General features: G+C 33.9%; 1 protein-coding gene across 1 annotated transcript in view; it reads left to right on the plus strand.

The window, feature by feature from the left end:
• The first annotated feature begins 14562 nt into the window (after positions 1–14562).
• ifih1 (interferon induced with helicase C domain 1) overlaps positions 14563–25149 on the plus strand; it is a 42365-nt gene continuing 31778 nt past the window's right edge. Inside the window, exons 1-5 of the mRNA XM_052564760.1 lie at positions 14563–15132; positions 16599–16767; positions 17328–17489; positions 17699–17758; positions 24648–24844. Coding sequence (XP_052420720.1) covers positions 14695–15132; positions 16599–16767; positions 17328–17489; positions 17699–17758; positions 24648–24844 — 1026 coding nt within the window. The 5' untranslated portion in view covers positions 14563–14694. The remainder of the gene's footprint in view (positions 15133–16598; positions 16768–17327; positions 17490–17698; positions 17759–24647; positions 24845–25149) is intronic.

A 25149-nucleotide genomic window follows, 5' to 3' on the forward strand; every position in this document is an offset into this window, starting at 1 on the left:
CAAGTGAAAGTACAAAAGTACTCAATTTTTTATGTACTTAAGTAAAAAAGTACTGAAAGATAGATGTTTGCAATTTTATAATTTAATTTTGTATTAGCACTTTTTTTTTAAATAATCCTACTGCTCAAAATACCTGGGATATTTTCCAAAATAACCACTATATGGAGTCAAGATATATTTTTCTTGTTGATATGGACTACGTTGACGAGAGTAATGTTCACTGTGAAGCTTACACTGTGATGTACCTGAGAGAAAACAGAGATGACCATCTGATTTTCACCAGTAAGAAAAAAGTATTTTAAAGTTTGTGGTTTTACAGAACATCACCGTTATATATATGACATGATAATAAGGCCTGTTCTGAACATCACATCCTTTCTTTTCTCCCCAGATGTATCTATATATATATATATATATATATATATATATATATATATATATATATATATATATATATATATATAGGTGGTTGAATAAAAATATTTGGACATTATTTATAAAAATTACCCCAAGTTAACACCAGCAAGCTTGTTAGCTAGACATTTAGCATCAGCTACGATATTTACTTATTTTCAGTACTGTTATGAATAAAAATTCATGTCTGTCTAATGTTACTCGACTAGTTAATCCAAACAATATAACGTTACTGTTGATAAACAATTTAAAAACAGACGTCATGGCATTTTAATAAAACTGTTAATATTACGGCAGCGGGGAATTTGGACTACATGAGTTATTTTATTTAATCTGTGTTAGTTTAAGGTTACTTTATTTTATTTTTTAGCCCTAAAACACAGAGACGCTGATTGATGTGTCTGCATCGTTTGCACTGGAGCATTTCAGTGGGCTTAAACAGATCACTCTTAATAGCGGATTTAGTTCCCAAACAACTGACAATTTTGACCTAAATATGATTTTCAGTTACAATAATTAATCCTAAATTTCGACATTAATAACTGACTTTTAGCAACACCAGACGCACGCGCGCTCACAAGATCTGCCGGTTCTTACTTCTGGAGACTCGCACTAAACGGTTCATTTGAATCAGTGAGTGGTCGACTCCAGAACAGCTGCAATCGGATCATTCTAATTTGTAAACGAATCGTTTGGTGCGATTTGCGATCCGATTAAAGTTTATTTTGAAAAGACTCAGTTCATTCATGATGAATCAGACACAGCTTCTGCGTGTCGGAGCACGTGATATATTATAGGGAGCAGTGGCATAACCAAAGGTGTGCCACGGTGTGCCTGTGCCACCCAAAGTGGCAGCTGGCACACCTAAAAATAGATGCAGAATTATTTTTCATAGTCTCAAAAAATGTTTACTAAACTTGGGCTATTGTTGTTTACTTTGAAAATATATATATATTTTTAAATCAACCCTTTTCACACCTAAATTACAAATATTAATACAAATTTAACTGACCCCTTGTTTCCATGGCGATGCGTCATCATTGTCGCGTTTTTTTTTTTTTTTATGATTGTCGCTTGACACACAGCAGCCACTAACAGATGTATCGGTATTCGTTTTATTTTATTTTTTTCATTTTTTATTAAACAAACTTGTTTACCATGTCAACTATCTGATATTCCGATTATTCGTTTAAAAACCTTTATAAATTATCTTGATCTATAACGAGATGAGAACTGCAGTTCAGAGTCCTGTCAGTCGGATTTAGCGTAGCTTACAGCACTTGAATTCCCTGTTTCTCCTGAAATGAAAGTAAGTGGCTGTTGAACTGGACGAAGAATAGAGTAAACTTTATTGTTCTGCTATGTGTGTCTTTAATTTAGTATTTACAATTTATTTATATATGTGGCGTTTTGCTGCATAACAATCAAATTTAAGACAGCCAGAAGCAGAGATGGAATTTTGTTTTGTTTTTAGTTTTCGGACATATTCAAAATTGTTAATAAATCTGCAAACATTTGCACGTAACACTTTCACTTTTTATCCCAGTGTTTCACTTTGACTGACAAGTTTTTATAGTTTGCACTGTATGGTTTGTACACCGCAATACTCTACAGGTGTTTTGAATGTGTCTTATTTAAATATTGATTTATAATATATATATATATATATATATATATATATATATATATATATATATTTGATGCATTTAGGCAATGACTTTTGACTAACTGTACAAACAAATATATAAATAAAAGGAATGCATATCAGTTTTGCGTTTACTGTTTTTCCTATGGATGTTTAAAGAGTCAAATTTTTTTTTTTTTTAAGGAAGAGGCACTTAAATATAAAATTAATACTCGTTAATAAAAATTTGAGTGTCACTGGTGAAAAATAAACCCTAAATAGCAACACATTTAAAATTTAAAAAATCTCAGACATGCTTCGAAGTGCCGATCTGAATCAACCGAGTCGCGAACAGGCTCCGAAGTGCCGATCTGAATCAACCGAGTAGCGAACAGGGTCCGAAGTGCCGATCTGAAAACTTCGATCAAAGAATTTAAAAAAATAACTATTTCTCTAATAACTCTATTAACTCTACAACTCTATGAAAGACTCAGATCATGTATCTAAAAAATAAATCGCTATAGTAAAAGAGAAATAATAAGAGGAGTGAAGTTTCCTACCGTTCTGCTGTGTTTGGTCCTCACTCGAGTCTGACGCTCTGCGGCGCGTCTCGGCCCCTCACACGCGCGTTTACAGCCTTAAATTAATCATCTTTGCTAATTATTATACATTTACTTCAATGTCAGATTCAGGTACTTCATTTATTATTGTTCAATGAACTGTTTGAACAAAAAAAGGTTGTATTTCAGTAATAATTCTAAATTATCAAAATAAAATATATAAAATAATGTTTTCTATATTAATATCCTTTAAAATATAATCTATTTCTGTGATGTGCAGCTGTATTTTCAGCATCATTCCTCCAGTCTTCAGTGTCACATGATCTTTAGAAATCATGAAAATATGATGATTTATTATTAGAACTATTAATAGTTGTGCTATCAAATATTATTTTGAAATCTACGATACTTTTTTCAAGATTTTTCGATGTATAATTTAATTTAATTTTTATTATTAGAATTATCAACAGTTTTGCTGCTAAATACTATTTTGGAACCTGTGATACTTTTTTCAGGATTCTTTGATGAATAAAAAGTTAAAATTAAATAAATAAACTTGAGTAAAAGTACAGATACGTATAATAAAATATTACTCCAGTAAAAGTAAAAGTACTCCTTTTTCAATTTTACTCAAGTGAAAGTACAAAAGTACTCAATTTTTTATGTACTTAAGTAAAAAAGTACTGAAAGATAGATGTTTGCAATTTTATAATTTAATTTTGTATTAGCACTTTATTTTTAAATAATCCTACTGCTCAAAATACCTGGGATTTTTTCCAAAATAACCACTATATGGAGTCAAGATATATTTTTCTTGTTGATATGGACTACGTTGACGAGAGTAATGTCCACTGTGAAGCTTACACTGTGATGTACCTGAGAGAAAACAGAGATGACCATCTGATTTTCACCAGTAAGAAAAAAGTATTTTAAAGTTTGTGGTTTTACAGAACATCACCGTTATATATATGACATGATAATAAGGCCTGTTCTGAACATCACATCCTTTCTTTTCTCCCCAGATGTATCTATCTATATATATATATATATCTATATATATATATATATATATATATATATATATATATATATATATATAGGTGGTTGAATAAAAATATTTGGACATTATTTATAAAAATTACCCCAAGTTAACACCAGCAAGCTTGTTAGCTAGACATTTAGCATCAGCTACGATATTTACTTATTTTCAGTACGGTTATGAATAAAAATTCATGTCTGTCTAATGTTACTCGACTAGTTAATCCAAACAATATAACGTTACTGTTGATAAACAATTTAAAAACAGACGTCATGGCATTTTAATAAAACTGTTAATATTACGGCAGAGGGGAATTTGGACTACATGAGTTATTTTATTTAATCTGTGTTAGTTTAAGGTTATTTTATTTTATTTTTTAACCTAAAACACAGAGACGCTGATTGATGTGTCTGCATCGTTTGCACTGGAGCATTTCAGTGGGTTTAAACAGATCACTCTTAATAGCGGATTTTGTTCCCAAACAACTGACAATTTTGACCTAAATATGATTTTCAGTTACAATAATTAATCCTAAATTTCGACATTAATAACTGAGTTTTAGCAACACCAGACGCACGCGTGCTCACAAGATCTGCCGGTTCTTACTTCTGGAGACTCGCACTAAACGGTTCATTTGAATCAGTGAGTGGTCGACTCCAGAACAGCTGCAATCGGATCATTCTAATTCGTAAACGAATCGTTTGGTGCGATTCGCGATCCGATTAAAGTTTATTTTGAAAAGACTCAGTTCGTTCATGATGAATCAGACACAGCTTCTGCGTGTCGGAGCACGTGGTATATTATAGGGAGCAGTGGCATAACCAAAGGTGTGCCACGGTGTGCCTGTGCCACCCAAAGTGGCAGCTGGCACACCTAAAAATAGATGCAGAATTATTTTTCATAGTCTCAAAAAATGTTTACTAAACTTGGGCTATTGTTGTTTACTTTGAAAATATATATATTTTTAAATCAACCCTTTTCACGCCTAAATTACAAATATTAATACAAATTTAACTGACCCCTTGTTTCCATGGCGACGCGTCATCATTGTCGCGTTTTTTTTTTTTTATGATTGTCGCTTGACACACAGCAGCCACTAACAGATGTATCGGTATTCGTTTTATTTTATTTTTTTCATTTTTTATTAAACAAACTTGTTTACCATGTCAACTATCTGATATTCCGATTATTCGTTTAAAAACCTTTATAAATTATCTTGATCTATAACGAGATGAGAACTGCAGTTCAGAGTCCTGTCAGTCGGATTTAGCGTAGCCTACAGCACTTGAATTCCCCAGTTTCTCCTGAAATGAAAGTAAGTGGCTGTTGAACTGGACGAAGAATAGAGTAAACTTTATTGTTCTGCTATGTGTGTCTTTAATTTAGTATTTACAATTTATTTATATATGTGGCGTTTTGCTGCATAACAATCAAATTGAAGACAGCCAGAAGCAGAGGTGGAATTTTGTTTTGTTTTTAGTTTTCGGACATATTCAAAATTGTTAATAAATCTGCAAACATTTGCACGTAACACTTTCACTTTTTATCCCAGTGTTTCACTTTGACTGACAAGTTTTTATAGTTTGCACTGTATGGTTTGTACACCGCAATATTCTACAGGTGTTTTGAATGTGTCTTATTTAAATATTGATTTATAATATATATATATATATATATATATATATATATATATATATATATATATATATATATATATATATATATATATTTGATGCATTTAGGCAATGACTTTTGACTAACTGTACAAACAAATATATAAATAAAAGGAATGCATATCAGTATTGCGTTTACTGTTTTTCCTATGGATGTTTAAAGAGCCAAAATTATTTTTTTTTAAGGAAGAGGCACTTAAATATAAAATTAATACTCGTTAATAAAAATTTGATTGTCACTGGTGAAAAATAAACCCTAAATAGCAACACATTTAAAATGTAAAAAATCTCAGACATGTTTCGAAGTGCCGATCTGAATCAACCGAGTCGCGAACAGGCTCCGAAGTGCCGATCTGAATCAACCGAGTCGCGAACAGGCTCCGAAGTGCCGATCTGAATCAACTGAGTCGCGAACAGGCTCCGAAGTGCCGATCTGAATCAACCAAGTCGCGAACAGGGTCCGAAGTGCCGATCTGAATCAACCAAGTCGCGAACAGGCTCCGAAGTGCCGATCTGAATCAACCGAGTCGCGAGCAGGCTCCGAAGTGCCGATCTGAAAACTTCGATCAAAGAATGTAAAAAAATAACTATTTCTCTAATAACTCAATTAACTCTACAACTCTATGAAAGACTCAGATCATGTATCTAAAAAATAAATCGCTATAGTAAAAGAGAAATAATAAGAGGAGTGAAGTTTCCTACCATTCTGCTGTGTTTGGTCCTCACTCGCGTCTGACGCTCCGCGGCGCGTCTCCGCCCCTCACACGCGTGTTTACAGCGCTAAATTAATCATCTTTGCTAATTATTATACATTTACTTCAATGTCAGATTCAGGTACTTCATTTATTATTGTTCAATGAACTGTTTGAACAAAAAAAGGTTGTATTTCAGTAATAATTCTAAATTATCAAAATAAAATATATAAAATAATGTTTTCTATATTAATATCCTTTAAAATATAATCTATTTCTGTGATGTGCAGCTGTATTTTCAGCATCATTCCTCCAGTCTTCAGTGTCACATGATCTTTAGAAATCATGAAAATATGATGATTTATTATTAGAACTATTAATAGTTGTGCTATCAAATATTATTTTGAAATCTGCGATACTTTTTTCAAGATTCTTCGATGTATAATTTAATTTAATTTTTATTATTAGAATTATCAACAGTTTTGCTGATAAATACTATTTTGGAACCTGTGATACTTTTTTCAGGATTCTTTGATGAATAAAAAGTTAAAATTAAATAAATAAACTTGAGTAAAAGTACAGATACGTATAATAAAATATTACTCCAGTAAAAGTAAAAGTACTCCTTTTTCAATTTTACTCAAGTGAAAGTACAAAAGTACTCAATTTTTTATGTACTTAAGTAAAAAAGTACTGAAAGATAGATGTTTGCAATTTTATAATTTAATTTTGTATTAGCACTTTTTTTTTAAATAATCCTACTGCTCAAAATACCTGGGATTTTTTCCAAAATAACCACTATATGGAGTCAAGATATATTTTTCTTGTTGATATGGACTACGTTGACGAGAGTAATGTTCACTGTGAAGCTTACACTGTGATGTACCTGAGAGAAAACAGAGATGACCATCTGATTTTCACCAGTAAGAAAAAAGTATTTTAAAGTTTGTGGTTTTACAGAACATCACCGTTATATATATGACATGATAATAAGGCCTGTTCTGAACATCACATCCTTTCTTTTCTCCCCAGATGTATCTATATATATATATATATATATATATATATATATATATATATATATATATATATATATATATATATATATATATATAGGTGGTTGAATAAAAATATTTGGACATTATTTATAAAAATTACCCCAAGTTAACACCAGCAAGCTTGTTAGCTAGACATTTAGCATCAGCTACGATATTTACTTATTTTCAGTACGGTTATGAATAAAAATTCATGTCTGTCTAATGTTACTCGACTAGTTAATCCAAACAATATAACGTTACTGTTGATAAACAATTTAAAAACAGACGTCATGGCATTTTAATAAAACTGTTAATATTACGGCAGAGGGGAATTTGGACTACATGAGTTATTTTATTTAATCTGTGTTAGTTTAAGGTTATTTTATTTTATTTTTTAACCTAAAACACAGAGACGCTGATTGATGTGTCTGCATCGTTTGCACTGGAGCATTTCAGTGGGTTTAAACAGATCACTCTTAATAGCGGATTTTGTTCCCAAACAACTGACAATTTTGACCTAAATATGATTTTCAGTTACAATAATTAATCCTAAATTTCGACATTAATAACTGAGTTTTAGCAACACCAGACGCACGCGTGCTCACAAGATCTGCCGGTTCTTACTTCTGGAGACTCGCACTAAACGGTTCATTTGAATCAGTGAGTGGTCGACTCCAGAACAGCTGCAATCGGATCATTCTAATTCGTAAACGAATCGTTTGGTGCGATTCGCGATCCGATTAAAGTTTATTTTGAAAAGACTCAGTTCGTTCATGATGAATCAGACACAGCTTCTGCGTGTCGGAGCACGTGATATATTATAGGGAGCAGTGGCATAACCAAAGGTGTGCCACGGTGTGCCTGTGCCACTGAAAGTGGCAGCTGGCACACCTAAAAATAGATGCAGAATTATTTTTCATAGTCTCAAAAAATGTTTACTAAACTTGGGCTATTGTTGTTTACTTTGAAAATATATATATTTTTAAATCAACCCTTTTCACGCCTAAATTACAAATATTAATACAAATTTAACTGACCCCTTGTTTCCATGGCGACGCGTCATCATTGTCGCGTTTTTTTTTTTTTATGATTGTCGCTTGACACACAGCAGCCACTAACAGATGTATCGGTATTCGTTTTATTTTATTTTTTTCATTTTTTATTAAACAAACTTGTTTACCATGTCAACTATCTGATATTCCGATTATTCGTTTAAAAACCTTTATAAATTATCTTGATCTATAACGAGATGAGAACTGCAGTTCAGAGTCCTGTCAGTCGGATTTAGCGTAGCCTACAGCACTTGAATTCCCCAGTTTCTCCTGAAATGAAAGTAAGTGGCTGTTGAACTGGACGAAGAATAGAGTAAACTTTATTGTTCTGCTATGTGTGTCTTTAATTTAGTATTTACAATTTATTTATATATGTGGCGTTTTGCTGCATAACAATCAAATTGAAGACAGCCAGAAGCAGAGGTGGAATTTTGTTTTGTTTTTAGTTTTCGGACATATTCAAAATTGTTAATAAATCTGCAAACATTTGCACGTAACACTTTCACTTTTTATCCCAGTGTTTCACTTTGACTGACAAGTTTTTATAGTTTGCACTGTATGGTTTGTACACCGCAATACTCTACAGGTGTTTTGAATGTGTCTTATTTAAATATTGATTTATAATAAATATATATATATATATATATATATATATATATATATATATATATATATATATATATATATATATTTGATGCATTTAGGCAATGACTTTTGACTAACTGTACAAACAAATATATAAATAAAAGGAATGCATATCAGTTTTGCGTTTACTGTTTTTCCTATGGATGTTTAAAGAGTCAAAATAATTTTTTTTAAAGGAAGAAGCACTTAAATATAAAATTAATACTCGTTAATAAAAATTTGACTGTCACTGGTGAAAAATAAACCCTAAATAGCAACACATTTAAAATTTAAAAAATCTCAGATATGCTTCGAAGTGCCGATCTGAATCAACCGAGTCGCGAACAGGCTCCGAAGTGCCGATCTGAATCAACCGAGTCGCGAACAAGCTCCGAAGTGCCGATCTGAATCAACCGAGTCGCGAACAGGCTCCGAAGTGCCGATCTGAATCAACCGAGTCGCGAAACGGCTCCGAAGTGCCGATCTGAATCAACCGAGTCGCGAACAGGGTCCGAAGTGCCGATCTGAATCAACCGAGTCGCGAACAAGCTCCGAAGTGCCGATCTGAATCAACCGAGTCGCGAACAGGCTCCGAAGTGCCGATCTGAATCAACCGAGTCGCGAACAGGCTCCGAAGTGCCGATCTGAAAACTTCGATCAAAGAATGTAAAAAAATAACTATTTCTCTAATAACTCCATTAACTCTACAACTCTATGAAAGACTCAGATCATGTATCTAAAAAATAAATCGCTATAGTAAAAGAGAAATAATAAGAGGAGTGAAGTTTCCTACCGTTCTGCTGTGTTTGGTCCTCACTCGCGTCTGACGCTCCGCGGCGCGTCTCCGCCCCTCACACGCGCGTTTACAGCGCTAAATTAATCATCTTTGCTAATTATTCTACATTTACTTCAATGTCAGATTCAGGTACTTCATTTATTATTGTTCAATGAACTGTTTGAACAAAAAAAGGTTGTATTTCAGTAATAATTCTAAATTATCAAAATAAAATATATAAAATAATGTTTTCTATATTAATATCCTTTAAAATATAATCTATTTCTGTGATGTGCAGCTGTATTTTCAGCATCATTCCTCCAGTCTTCAGTGTCACATGATCTTTAGAAATCATGAAAATATGATGATTTATTATTAGAACTATTAATAGTTGTGCTATCAAATATTATTTTGAAATCTGCGATACTTTTTTCAAGATTCTTCGATGTATAATTTAATTGAATTTTTATTATTAGAATTATCAACAGTTTTGCTGCTAAATACTATTTTGGAACCTGTGATACTTTTTTCAGGATTCTTTGATGAATAAAAAGTTAAAATTAAATAAATAAACTTGAGTAAAAGTACAGATACGTATAATAAAATATTACTCCAGTAAAAGTAAAAGTACTCCTTTTTCAATTTTACTCAAGTGAAAGTACAAAAGTACTCAATTTTTTATGTACTTAAGTAAAAAAAGTACTGAAAGATAGATGTTTGCAATTTTATAATTTAATTTTGTATTAGCACTTTTTTTTTTAATAATCCTACTGCTCAAAATACCTGGGATTTTTTCCAAAATAACCACTATATGGAGTCAAGATATATTTTTCTTGTTGATATGGACTACGTTGACGAGAGTAATGTTCACTGTGAAGCTTACACTGTGATGTACCTGAGAGAAAACAGAGATGACCATCTGATTTTCACCAGTAAGAAAAAAGTATTTTAAAGTTTGTGGTTTTACAGAACATCACCGTTATATATATGACATGATAATAAGGCCTGTTCTGAACATCACATCCTTTCTTTTCTCCCCAGATGTATCTATATATATATATATATATATATATATATATATATATATATATATATAGGTGGTTGAATAAAAATATTTGGACATTATTTATAAAAATTACCCCAAGTTAACACCAGCAAGCTTGTTAGCTAGACATTTAGCATCAGCTACGATATTTACTTATTTTCAGTACGGTTATGAATAAAAATTCATGTCTGTCTAATGTTACTCGACTAGTTAATCCAAACAATATAACGTTACTGTTGATAAACAATTTAAAAACAGACGTCATGGCATTTTAATAAAACTGTTAATATTACGGCAGCGGGGAATTTGGACTACATGAGTTATTTTATTTAATCTGTGTTAGTTTAAGGTTATTTTATTTTATTTTTTAACCTAAAACACAGAGACGCTGATTGATGTGTCTGCATCGTTTGCACTGGAGCATTTCAGTGGGCTTAAACAGATCACTCTTAATAGCGGAATTAGTTCCCAAACAACTGACAATTTTGACCTAAATATGATTTTCAGTTACAATAATTAATCCTAAATTTCGACATTAATAACTGAGTTTTAGCAACACCAGACGCACGCGCGCTCACAAGATCTGCCGGTTCTTACTTCTGGAGACTCGCACTAAACGGTTCATTTGAATCAGTGAGTGGTCGACTCCAGAACAGCTGCAATCGGATCATTCTAATTCGTAAACGAATCGTTTGGTGCTATTCGCGATCCGATTAAAGTTTATTTTTAAAAGACTCAGTTCGTTCATGATGAATCAGACACAGCTTCTGCGTGTCGGAGCACGTGATATATTATAGGGAGCAGTGGCATAACCAAAGGTGTGCCACGGTGTGCCTGTGCCACCCAAAGTGGCAGCTGGCACACCTAAAATTGATGCAGAATTATTTTTCATAGTCTCAAAAAATGTTTACTAAACTTGTGCTATTGTCGTTTACTTTGAAAAAATATATATTTTTAAATCAACCCTTTTCACGCCTAAATTACAAATATTAATACAAATTTAACTGACCCCTTGTTTCCATGGCGACGCATCATCATTGTCGCGTTTTTTTTTTTTTATGATTGTCGCTTGACACACAGCAGCCACTAACAGATGTATCGGTATTCGTTTTATTTTATTTGTTTTCATTTTTTATTAAACAAACTTGTTTACCATGTCAACTATCTGATATTCCGATTATTCGTTTAAAAACCTTTATAAATTATCTTGATCTATAACGAGATGAGAACTGCAGTTCAGAGTCCTGTCAGTCGGATTTAGCGTAGCCTACAGCACTTGAATTCCCAAGTTTCTCCTGAAATGAAAGTAAGTGGCTGTTGAACTGGACGAAGAATAGAGTAAACTTTATTGTTCTGCTATGTGTGTCTGATATATGAATAAAACACTTCTGCAAATTACATTTGATTAGATCGTTTTTGCTGCTTCCATAGACATCAGTGTGTATTTTACAAACTAACAATGTATTGTTTTACTAGTGATTATGTATATTTAAATTTATGAAACCTAAAATAAACATTATGTGGTTGAAAACACTGCATATTAATTGTGATTTATGACAAGCGCTGAGCGCTTCTGTCTCTGGCTCAGTGCAGCCAACACGCGAAAGCTGTTTGAATATGGCAGTTCTGTCTGTGACGCCACTGAACATTCTAAATCATACTCGCAGGGGCACAGAAATAAGAATCCTATAGCCTAGCCTAGCTAGCAATATGTCGCAGAGCTCCTTTCTTAATTTTTTTTTTAGCAAAAAAAAAAAACTTGACTTGATGAACAGCCGTACACAAGGCCTTAGGGCCGTTTCATAGTCAACGCGAGAAACGTGAGCAAGCAACGCTCATAGTCTAAACAGGTGGTAGTAGAGTCGGGTGATATTAGTAGAGTCGGGTCGCGATAGGTCGGGTGATATTCAGATCACAATGGCAACTGAAGGGGGGGGGGGTATTCTGTTGCTGATGAACTATCGTATAAATGTGGATGAAAGTTCGCATAATTTTCCTGCCCGCCATTGTATTCAAACCTTCTTCTTCTGTAAACACAATATACTTGAATTAATATACAATACTTGCAATGTCGCCCCCACCGACAACGAATAGGTAGTATTGCGTGAATCGGCGCGTCGCGTATCAAAAACTTGGACGACACATTTGGCTACGCACCGACGCATAATGGCGGCCGAAGCATAACGATGCGTAGCCTCGGGGACGCGTCGTTGCGTAAAGATGCGTTGACTATGAAACGGCCCTTAACGTTACACCTGATGAGGATGTTTCTCCCTCCCTGGGCCAACATCAACAGACAGTGTTGCCAGATTGGAAATGTCCAAGTATCGTACCAGAAGTTCAAAATTATTTGGAAGAAAATGATTACATTTAACAATTAACTAGCTACATTTTGACACGGCCTGCAAATTACCACTAGGAGTAGGTTGGACGGAAACAGTGCGACAAAAATACTATCCCATAATTTTGCACAGTAATCTGACAATAAATGTGGCACACTCAGATTTTCATATGCACACCCAGAGTATCTTTTCTGGCTACGCTACTGATAGGGAGTAACCATATGTTTTATGAAATGTAGTGAAGTTAAAAGTACGATCTTATGCTTTGGAATGTAGTGAAGTAAAAGTAAAAGTTACTCAAAATAAAACTACTCCAGTAAAGTACAGATACTTGAAAAATGTACTTAAGTACAGTAACGAAGTAAAGCAACTCCGTTTCTGTCCACCACTGCAACACTGATACATAACTGTTCAAACCAAATATTTCTATGTTACAATGCATTTTACGGAGGACTGTCCTGGGAGAAAAGCCTACAATGCCATCTGTTCTGATTCACTGCCTGTATGTTTTCATATTTAAAGAATTTGCCACTGATGATTCAAACATAAGTTTTGAGCAGTGTAGAGTAGCGCTTGTTATTTGTCATTTCTCCAATTACAAATGCAGACATGGTTTATGTTTACGCAGTGCGATACACAATGCAACATGTAAAAGCTCACTACACAAGTCATTATAATCGATAATAAATTCCCCACTGGATGCAACAACATATCTGTTGGTGCATAACATATCTGTCACACGCTTGAGGCATTCAGCCAATCACAACACACTGCACAGCTGGCCAATCAGAGCACACATCGCTTTTTAGAACGATGAGCTTTGTAAGAATCAACATCAACAAAAAGCTTTTGTTTTATATTCCATTTGATTACATTAATGTTATAAGCTGAGATTTTCAATAAATAATTTACCTGCTACTATGTAAAAGGAATACAGCTGTATAAAGCCCCTTTATTTCTTTAAAGTAGGCCTATTTGCAAACCAAGTGTTATTGCACTTTTGTTCATATAGCAGTACTTAAAAAAAATACATAATACAGTACTTTTGAATTCATTATTGAATTTTGTGCTTAATAATGTGATTAATTGCAGAAAATCATGTGATTTTTTTTTGATGTTGTCCACCAATATATATATATATATATATATATATATATGTGTGTGTGTGTGTGTGTGTGTGTGTGTGTGTGTGTGTGTGTGTGTGTTAAAATTAAGAACTAAAATTAAAAAAAAGTATTTTCTTTTAAAGTGTATTCCAATCATCTTTGTTATAGGCTAGCTTTGAATGTTTTAGTGTAGTAGCGTATACTTTAATGATTTTTAATAAAACTAAAATGTCTGCATTATAGAATTAACCAATGTTCAAAAATAAATATTATATTATATTATATTATATTATATTATATTATATTATATTATATTATATTATATTATATAAAATAAATGTAGAAATGTTTTGCTAACCGGTTTGGCATATTCAGTCTCCAACAGTGTTTATTTGTTATTTAATATTGCAGAATTTTTTTTAGTATAACCTACATAATTATATATGACCGCAAAACTGTCGACCTATGCATGAATAAATGTATTTCGATAAATATGTTTTCTTCTTCCTCGCTTATTTGGCTCAAAGTTGCCGATGTAAGCAAGACGCGTCGCATCTCTGACGTATGAAAACCAAGACGAGAAACGAAAGCGAAAGTGAACCTGTCCGGGGAAACTGAGCACGGGTCCGTCGGCTCTAGTAAACGGTGATCGGTGAACTCTGACACTGGGTTCTTCTGTTGATCTTTTCTGCGTTATCTTATCTTATCAGCATGAGCTGCGATCAGGACGCAGAGACGCGACACATTCTGGACTGTTTCAAAGACAGACTGAAGCGACTCATTCAAGTCGAGCCACTTCTGGATCTGTTGCATTTCCTCGAACCGGATCGAAAGGACAGAATTAAAGCCAAGTTTCGTGAGGAGGGGAACATAAGCGCCGCGGCACTTCTGATCGACGAGATTATTCACTCGAAAAACTGCGAGCAGGGATGGTCGAGAGAGCTGATCACCGCGCTGGAAACCGTCGGGTGCAAACACGCCGCGAAGTACGTGTTGAACAGCCCACCGGAGCCCACGGAGGAGACCGAGAACGACAGCTGCGTCCGGCTGATCGACCTCCTGCAGCTCACGCTGGTCAACATGAAGACCGCGGACGTGTGCGCGCACTGCCGCGCGCTGGAGCTCCTGACGCACGAGGACCAGGAGAATGTCAGTAATCTGATAATAGATCAGGGGGCCCACATTATTATTATTGTTTAAGTATTGTGACCCTAGACCACGAAACCAGTCGTAAGGGGCTGGAAAAATATAACCTGAAAGCTGAATAAATAAGCTTTCCACTGATGTATGGTTTGTTAGGACAGTATTTGGCCGAGATACAACTATTGGGGGGTGCAAAAAATCAAAATATTGAGAAAATTGCCTTTTAAGTTGTCCAAATGAAGAACTTAGCCATGCATTTATAATCAAAAATTAAGTTTTGATATATTTAAGGTAGGGAATTTACAAAATATATCTTCATGGAACATGATCTTTACTTAATGTAGCTACTAAATGATTTTTGGCATAAAAGAAAAATCGATAATTTTGACCCGTACAATGTATTTTTGGCTATTGCTACAAATATACCCGAGAGACTTCCGACTGGTTTTGTGCTCCAAGGTGTCATACGTTTATTCATTCTGTTTAAATATTGAAATATTAAAACTTAACTTTAAAAAGTTGTGGTATTTAAAGTAAATCTATAAGCCTACGTCACAGGGGCTGAAACAAAGTTTGTGTAAATAATTATCATCAGTAGATGGCGCTTTAAACCAAACAGAAACAGATCAATTGTTGATTTGAGTTACTGATGTGGCTCTGACATACTAGATGAAATATTAAACAACACAATTCAATAAAATGTTATTAGTAGTGATATACTTTACTGCAATATAACAACTGCAATTATTATTTATATTGGTATTATATACTTTTATATCCAATTCTTTTTATATAAATATGCATATAGTACTATGATTAAACAAATTAATAATGATATTAATAATTACATCTAATTTAATAATACTAGTGATATTATATTGTAATACATTGCATGTAATTTACTACTACTAACTATTATTATTATTATTATTATTATTATTATTACAATACTACTACAACATTGGATGTAATATACTTTTTACATTATATATATATATATATATATATATATATATATATATATATATATATATATATATATATATATATATAATTTATTTATATTTATTAATGTAGTACTCATAAATTATTATTATTACTGCAACATTGGATGTTATATACTTTTTACATTTAATAATTTATTTATATTTATTAATGTAGTATTCATAAATTATTATTATTACTACGACATTGGATGTTATATACTGTATTTATAATATATAATTTTAAGTAATTAAAGGGGGCGTGTCTGAGCTTGAACAAAGAACATTTCTGAAAATAGCAAAATTTCTAAATTAAGGAGAAAAAATAAAGATTAAATGAAAGTTAAGAATTCAAAACGTTGTATTTCACGAATGACCCTGTGGCTCTTTGTCAGTTCATCTCTCTAGTGTGTCTGTCAGTGTTGTTCTGTTGCCCTCTTGTCTCTCATAATAAAAGCATTATGCATTTGTTCACTATGACTCCGGCAGATTCTGAAGCTCACAGAGAATCAGGGGAACATAGGTGGCGCTCGGCTGCTCCTCAAAAGGCTGGTGAAAAATGAAGCTGGCTGGTTTTCCAAATTCCTTCAGGCTCTGGAGGACACGGAGCACCACGAGCTGGTGCGCGAGCTGCGAGGAGAGCCGTGTAACGAGGACGGTGAGGCTCACAAATCATCTCCAGTGACTGATAAAGATTTCATCAAGCTGTCTCTTAGAAAAACAGGAAAGCAGCAGAGGTCAAACATCATTCTGTTGTTTAGACTAGATACCTCACTGTTAGTTTCTGTATAAACCTGAGAACAAACCAGCTCTTACAAAAAATCCTGGAAAAACTTAATGTGTTTCTACTGGGGAACTAACAATGGGAAATCCACTTAAATCTCAGTGCCTTTAGGTTTTTCTGGTACTTTTAAAGAACAGCAAGTAATTTGACATACAGAACCTTAACATTTGTATGTATTCTTTGTAAATTCTGTTGCATTTCCAAAATTAACGTATCAGACTGCCCTGGTCATGCTCTTTGTTGCTGCCTTTTAAGAAATAATTTATTGATTTCCAGAAACAGATGTTGCATGGGTAATTTAACATCTTTTTTTTTTTTTTGAGACATGTAGTTATATGGTTTGGTTTCAAACATAGTTGCTTGACAGATATTCAGTTATGCATAAGGAGAGTTACTGTGGATTTAACTGTAGTGATTTTACCTGTGTGTTTCAGAAGCCATGTCAGTGGAGACTGTTGAGGAGGGTGAACAGTCATGCTCGGGTTCCACAGTGGAGACAAACATGTCTGTTCTCTCAGCGAACAGCTCGCTTCTGTCAGAGGATCTGGACAGCAGTCTGGACAGCAGCGGTCTAGGTACATGTGCTGACACTGAAGGTGAATATCTGGAGCAATCCTGCCCTAAACATGATCAACTATTATTCTTTGTAATATTGTTCTGATTGATCCATCTGAATAAAAACATCAAATCTTGGACATACACATGCAATGCAAAATGTGCTATGCAAATGCAATGCAATGCAAATCAATGTTTTAAATCTTCTGTGGCTCAAACCAAACTAACAGCAGCGTATGTTCACTTGCAGAGGTCGACATTTACAAAGAAGGTGAGCAGGAAGATGTCACAGAGGATGATAATCCATCAGGTACAGTCACTTGACTTGCATGCATCTACAAATCATTCAAAAGTCACTGGTCCTCGTTGTTTGTTGCAGTCCCAGTAATTAGTGCACTGTAAAAGATGCATAAAAACATTAGTATTGCTTTTGTATATCATAGTTCAGCTCTGAACTAATTCATCCAATCACTAAAACAGTTTAAAAAAAAAAAGTTATTCAGAAGGGTTCTGTGCGATTCACTCAGATTTGAATTAAGAGTTGCCTTTTAAATTCAATTTCTGAGTATCAAATAAACAAAATGCCTGTTTCAGAAACTTGCCATTAAATACTGTGCATATTATATTAAATTTGGAAAAAGTATTAAATAAAAATAAAGTTAAAAAATACATGCAAACAAATATAATTAATAAAAAGGTTAAATAAATAAATATAAACTGAATAAATAATTTTTTTATAAAACAGATAAAGGATGAATAAATACAAGTATTATAAATCAAATGCATACATGCACATACATAAAATGGACCAACATTAAGCAGGCTTGCATAGTGGCTATGTGTGACGTGGTCCATTCAGTTCAAATTCACTCACCAGTCCCTATATTATGAGGCTTGCTTAACCCATTATCCATTAGTGAGGAACATCCAGAAAAACATAAATTCACTGGTCAAAAAGTGAAAAAATGCATAACTTAATTAAGTAACACATAAACCTATTTAACAGCATTATAAATATTATTAACCATGCTTTAAAGTGGTCATGTCAATCACCTTTAATCATTTGTCCAGTTCATTGTTTGAAAGGAAATAAAACACTTTCTTTAGACCATTTGACATTTTAGCATAACTGTTCATTCTTCTGTAGAATACATCTAATGACCCATAATCCACCCTTTGCTAGAGAAATGATCCTGCAAGCAATTAACTGTCTGGAAATTATTTTCAGAGTGTAATTATTATTATTAAATAACATATGAAAAAGAATGGCTTAGTTGTGTTCAGAGGTCAGATCCTCTGTGGTTGTGTTAGAGCACCACATGTGATTGATTTTCCTCTAAACCACAAAATGTTTACCTGTCCCGTCTCCTAAATAAACTGCTAAATCATTTCATATCCGGGGAATACATGTATTTCCATTTGGATTTCAGCAAAGACACCTTGTCCAGACCAACCCAAGGCTTTGTTTGAGTGCATATTGAAGCGATCAAGGACGGGTCATGTATTTGTGAATATCTGCAATACACAAACATTGTTCACATAATGCATAATGCTCTCTAGAAACAAGCAGAGTGAATAAAAGGGAGTTAATAGGCAGTTTTTAAATTAATGGGTAAAGAAATGTGCATTTAAATCATGACATTGTTTGCATATTAACTGCAAATGTATTATAAACATTCCATATATACAGTACAAACAAAAATGCATTAAAATCATGATATTGCTAGCATCACCATTGCAATTAATTATAAATGTTCACTATATCACTGAGCCTTAGTATTGGCCTTAAATTTACATTGCAGAGAAAAATGGCAAGAGTAGAGAACATGTATAAAAAAGAGGTTGCATGGATTCATCACTCACTGAATTGCAATACATATCAAGTTAAACTGAATTAAAGTAAAACATGCATTTAGATCACGATACCGCTAGCATAATCATTGCAAAAAAATAAATAATAATAATACAATCAAATATTGAATATCACCGAGCCTTCGTATCACCTCGAATATACACTGCAAACCCAAATAGCAAGTGTAATGCAAACTCTGTATCTAAAAATAAATGCATGGATTCATTTCTCACTAATTGCTATACATTTCAAATTAAATTAAATTAAATTGTAATACATTAAAATAAAACATTTGCATGAAACATTACTGTCCATTTCAAAATAAAGCAAAATAAAAAAAATTATATTAAATATAGCATGCATTAAAATCAGTATATTGCTAGCATAATCAATGCAAATATAATACAAATATTCAATATATCACTGAGCCCTTGTACTGCATCAAACATACACTGGAAAAACAAAAGCGTTAAGTGAAACGCATAGGCAGCATTCAAAAACTGATGCACATATTCATTACCCACAAATTATTACATATTTTAAATTTGTATAATAATAAATAATACATTAATATAAAACATATTTTTGCAGTTGAGACAAAACACAGATTTGTTCACTTGCTAACCACTTCAGGTGCTTCTTCCAAGACGTCCTATCCTTCTGCCAAAAATGCTGTTAACATAACCATCAGCTATTGCACTTAAACAGCTCATCCAGATCGATGACTTCTCTAGGAATGTCAAATTGTCAGAGAATTATAAACAGTCCAAGCTTCACGTTAGCACATAAAAAGTGAGTCACACCAACTGACGTCCATTAAGAAAACCAGCATGGCAGGTTTAAAAGACCAGTAAAGATCACATGCGTTAGTGGTTAATTGCATTGGACTGCAAATGGATGATAGAGACCAGAATCTCCTCGAGGTACATTAGTTTTGAGAACATGTTCCATATGCTGACAATCAAAGAGGGTGGAGATCCACCAGTCCACTGCATTACTTCATGAAGACACAATCAGGGAGGACACGACCCATAGGAAAGAAAAGCCACAATGGAGATTTTGTTCATATTTTCTCCTTTCTGCTGGACAAAGAGTAACTGGCTGAAAATGTCCTCACCCTCACGCCATCCAAGATGTAAATGAGTTAGTTTCTCTATGGGAACAGATTTGGAGAAATGTAGCATTGCATCACTTGCTCACCAATGGATGCTCTGCAGTGAATGGGTGCCGTCAGGATGAGCGTCTAAACAGCTGATAAAAACCTCACAATAATCCACAAGTAATCCACAGCACTCCAGTCCACCAGTCCATTTTTAATTTCAAACCATTTCTTCTGGCCATAATATGAGTCCAAAATCCTTAATAACGCTTCCTACAGTGAGAAGTCCATCATATCAAAATCCACGGACATATTTGGCTTGTAAACGGTGCTTGATCTGTGCAGATTTCTCTCCTGATTCACATGAGACAACTACACTGAAGAAAGCAATATTGTGGATTAAAGACTTATATTTTAGCCGAAAGAAACCATTTGAAATTAAAACTACTTTGAATGATGGATTTTTAGGCTTCACAAAATGCTAATTGACCCTTTGCAAATTCAAAACATTAAAGGGGGGGTGAAATGCTATTTCATGTATACTGAGTTTTTTACACTGTTAAAGAGTTGGATTCCCATGCTAAACATGGACAAAGTTTCAAAAATTAAGTTGTACGTTTGAAGGAGTATTTTTGTTCCCAAAATACTCCTTCCGGTTTGTCACAAGTTTCGGAAAGTTTTTTTCGAGTATGGCTCTGTGTGACGTTAGATGGAGTGGAATTTCCTTATATGGGTCCTAAGGGCACTCTTGCCGGAAGAGCGCGCTCCCGTATAGCAGAGCACTGAGAGCACAACAGACTTCACTGATCAGAGCGAGAGTGTCGCCAAATGTCACAAAAGAAGTGTGTTTTTGGTTGCCAGGGCAAAACAACCCTGCACAGATTACCAAAGAAAAAACAAAAAAACATTAAGGGACCAGTGGATGGAGTTTATTTTTACAGAGCATCAACGGAGTTGTGCAAGTGTTTGTGTTTGTTCCCTGCATTTCGAAGACGCTTGTTTTACAAACAAGGCCCAGTTTGACGCCGGATTTGCACATCATTTATTTCTTAAGGATAATGCAGTCCCAACGAAAAAGGGTCACGATCATGTGTTGGAACCACAGGCGGTGAGTAAAACTGCTTAAAATATCTCTGCCTCCTTGTTAGTGCGTCCGCCTCCCATCGGAGACCCGGGTTCGAGCCCCGCTCGGAGCGAGTCGTTGCTGCTGCTGCTCTCGTTCAGTTTCAGCCTCGGGATCTGATTCTGGATCATAAATAAACGGCTGAATCTGACTGTAAGCCATGGTTTGTTTTGGATGATGATTTTTTTTTTCCTCACGGTATTGTCACAACTTCCAAACGCTCTCAACGCAAAAGCCTACTGGCGCTCGTGATTCTTTAGCTCCGCACACACGTCACACCTCCAGCCGGTCGTGTTTTTCCGAAAAAAATCAACACAGACTATTTTTCTCTTATAAATATAATAAAACTAAAGATTTTTGGAGATATGAAGGATGCAGTACTACTCTATAGGTACTCAAGATTAACAGGATATTGAGTGAAAATGAGCATTCCACCCCCCCCCCTTTAATTAAAACAATAAATCCAGTTTTGTGGCCCTTTAATGTGTCACAAAAGATCCCTGTATTCCCTCAGTTCAAGCGGCACACATAAACCGATCGTCTTTTCATATTTACTTAAAGCATGAAATAAGCATGAATGAACATCATAATGTATTTTATTTCAACCACACAAAGACATCAACGCAAAGATTTCAAAATACAATGTTTCAAGTTTAAGTCCACTGAAGTTAATCAACTCTCCTGGCAGATTCTGTGTTATGATTGGTCAGATCGCCTGTCAGTCAAGCTCTTTGTGAATGGTCAGTTGAGGTACTGGAGTGCTGTGGATTATTGTGATGTATTTATCAGCTGTTTGGACTCTCATTCTGACGGCACCCATTCACTGCAGAGCATCCGTTGTTGAGAAAGTGATGCAATGCTACATTTCTACAAATCTGATGAAAAAACAAACTCATCTATAGTACATCTAAGCTGGCCTGGAGGCTATACATTTTCAGCAAATTTCCATATTGGGGTGAACTATTCCTTTAATATGAACAAACATGTTCAAATTCTTCCAAGCTGCTATCCATACTTGCTATCCATGCTTACTATATGTCAACAATCCTCTTATTTGTGCCTGTTTTTATTTCTTCTAAGGAATGTTATGAGAAACATCAGAGACAGAAGCTGATTCTTATACACTTGCAAAACATAACTGCGAAATCCATTAGGTGTCTTGAGTCATGAAAAAAACGTTCACTCTGGGGAACCTGATTTGTTGCTTCCTTGTTTTTTTTCTTGTGTAATGAATTCCTCAAACTAAAGTCTGTTTCATAAATCAAAAGTTGGAAAGGGTCGGCGCTGCCTGTGAGCTTGACTTACTGTTGACTGATAACTTCAATATAAATCCCAATCGAATGCATTCCTCTGTGAATGATGACCTTTTTTGACCTCTTTGATTAGAACAGCACTTTCCAAGAGCTTGCATGTGTGTTAACCTTGTCAAATCATATAAATGAGGGTGTCTTCAGAAGAAAAAAAGGACACGGAGTTCAGTGGATGTTCAGAACTATCAAATGACTTAATATTTTCCAATGATTCACAAAGGCATGTGAAACGTAACCGTTCATTTGCAGTGTGAAAAGTTCAAGCATGATGTTTAAGGCAGTATATACCAAAAGATAAATGCGATGTGATTGTTAAAATCTCTTCAGTTGTGACGGCAATTTGTTAGCAAATGTGGAAGACAATGTAGCAGCTTTTTCAACGTGAAGAAATGTAAGCCTTGTGTATGTTATTAGTTGCTACATTTGTTGCAACTACCCAATTTGATGCATCTGAATTTGGGCACTGGGTTTGTAGTAGTCCTTAAATAGCAACTTGTTGGAAACATGCATTTGCAAAGCACAACATTTACAACACACCATGCAGTTTCTTAAATAATATTAAACACAGAGACTGTTTTATTCATAAAAAAAAAAAAAGCTTTTCTAAAAAGACTTTCAAAATGACTCTCCTGGGTTTTAATAAAGTAGTTAAAAGCTGAAGTTAAAGGCTCTGAAATTGGACTAAAGATGCTGACAGACTAAACAAATATTTAATATTGGCAGATAACACTGAGTTTCCACGTGAATGAAATCACACATAGCTGCTTCAGCGGCTCATCTGTCCTCGGCCCAGCTCAGTCTCTGCTTGAGTGTTTTTAGGGTAATTGTTCTCTCAGACAGAAGCAACATGGGCTCTTTTAATAACACTATTTTGAATTTCGCCTTTCTGTAAGTGGAACCATGTGAAGATGTGTAGATCGGCATCCTTGTGTTTTTATAATTCATTAGATCGGTCTAAAGAGTGCTGAGAGCCAGAGGCCATGACATAATGATTACATGGGGAAGCTCACAAATAAATAAATATTCAGGTCACATTTTATCACAAAATCAAAAGAAAAATATTGTGGGGGTGGAGAAAAAAATTGTTTACAGTAATTCGGTGGACTTAAAAGTAACTTAAATGTTTCACAAAATAATTATCAAATATTTTACAATGTATTTTATTGTAAAATATTACTGTAAAACAATAAAAATATTAGTTTTTATATATTTGCAACGTGATGATATAATCAATAATTTTTACAATTAATCACAGTAATGCTTCAATACATTTTAATTTTTAGTTTTAATAATTATGATTATTTTGGCAATATTTTACTCAAATTTAGGCATAAATGACAGACTAAACACATATTCAATATTGACAGAGCACAATGTTTCCACATCAAGGAAACTTCACAATTTAAATATAATATTAAAGCAGTAATATATGAATAGGAGCAGTAATAAAGTCCACATATGCACAATTGTAATACAATATCTGGATAAGACAAAATTATATTAATATTATATAAAATAAAATGTAAAAAAAAAAAAAAATTCCTCACATTACAGTTATGATGAGCAAAAACTAAGATTGAACTAAAATGTACTTAATTTCATTATATATGCATTTATAAAAAAAAAAATGTTTTGATTTTGCGGGTTAATATTGCCTTTAGATGTTGACTCACAGCAGAGCTTTAGAGTGAGCGGGTGACTTCAGAAACAGCAATCTTAATCTGACTAGCAGGGGATAAAAATACCGAGACACACACTGATGCTGCAGGCAAACACAACTGTCTAATTACAGGATCACCTCTCTCTCTTCCTCAGAGGAATGCAAGAGGGATATTGTGCTGCGTGACTATCAGATGGAGGTGGCCAGACCAGCTCTAGAGGAGAAGAACATCATCATCTGCCTCCCTACAGGAAGTGGGAAGACCAGAGTTGCTGTGTATATCACAAAAAAACATTTGGAGAAGAGGAAGCAGATGGGACAACCGGGGAAAGTTGTTGTTCTGGTCAACAAGGTGCCATTCATTTACTACAAATATAACAAACTCACCTGTAACATATAATATTGTCAATATTATAAACAGTAAGATAGTGTAAGTAACAATAATTTACATTTCAAAATTATTATGAATATTTTTATTTTTTTTATTAAACCCCCAAAATGTCTCATCGAATGATCTTGGTATCAGTCAGTCATTTGTTAGTTTGTTCAAATAAATATGTATATTTTTTTATTTTAATTTTTTTTTTTTTTATCACATTCTTACAAGACCAAATGACAATGGTATCAATAAATTCTTTATTTAAATATTTTTATTTC

This window comes from Carassius gibelio, chromosome B9 (assembly GCF_023724105.1).
Source record: "Carassius gibelio isolate Cgi1373 ecotype wild population from Czech Republic chromosome B9, carGib1.2-hapl.c, whole genome shotgun sequence".
Classification (NCBI taxonomy): Eukaryota; Metazoa; Chordata; class Actinopteri; order Cypriniformes; family Cyprinidae; genus Carassius; species Carassius gibelio.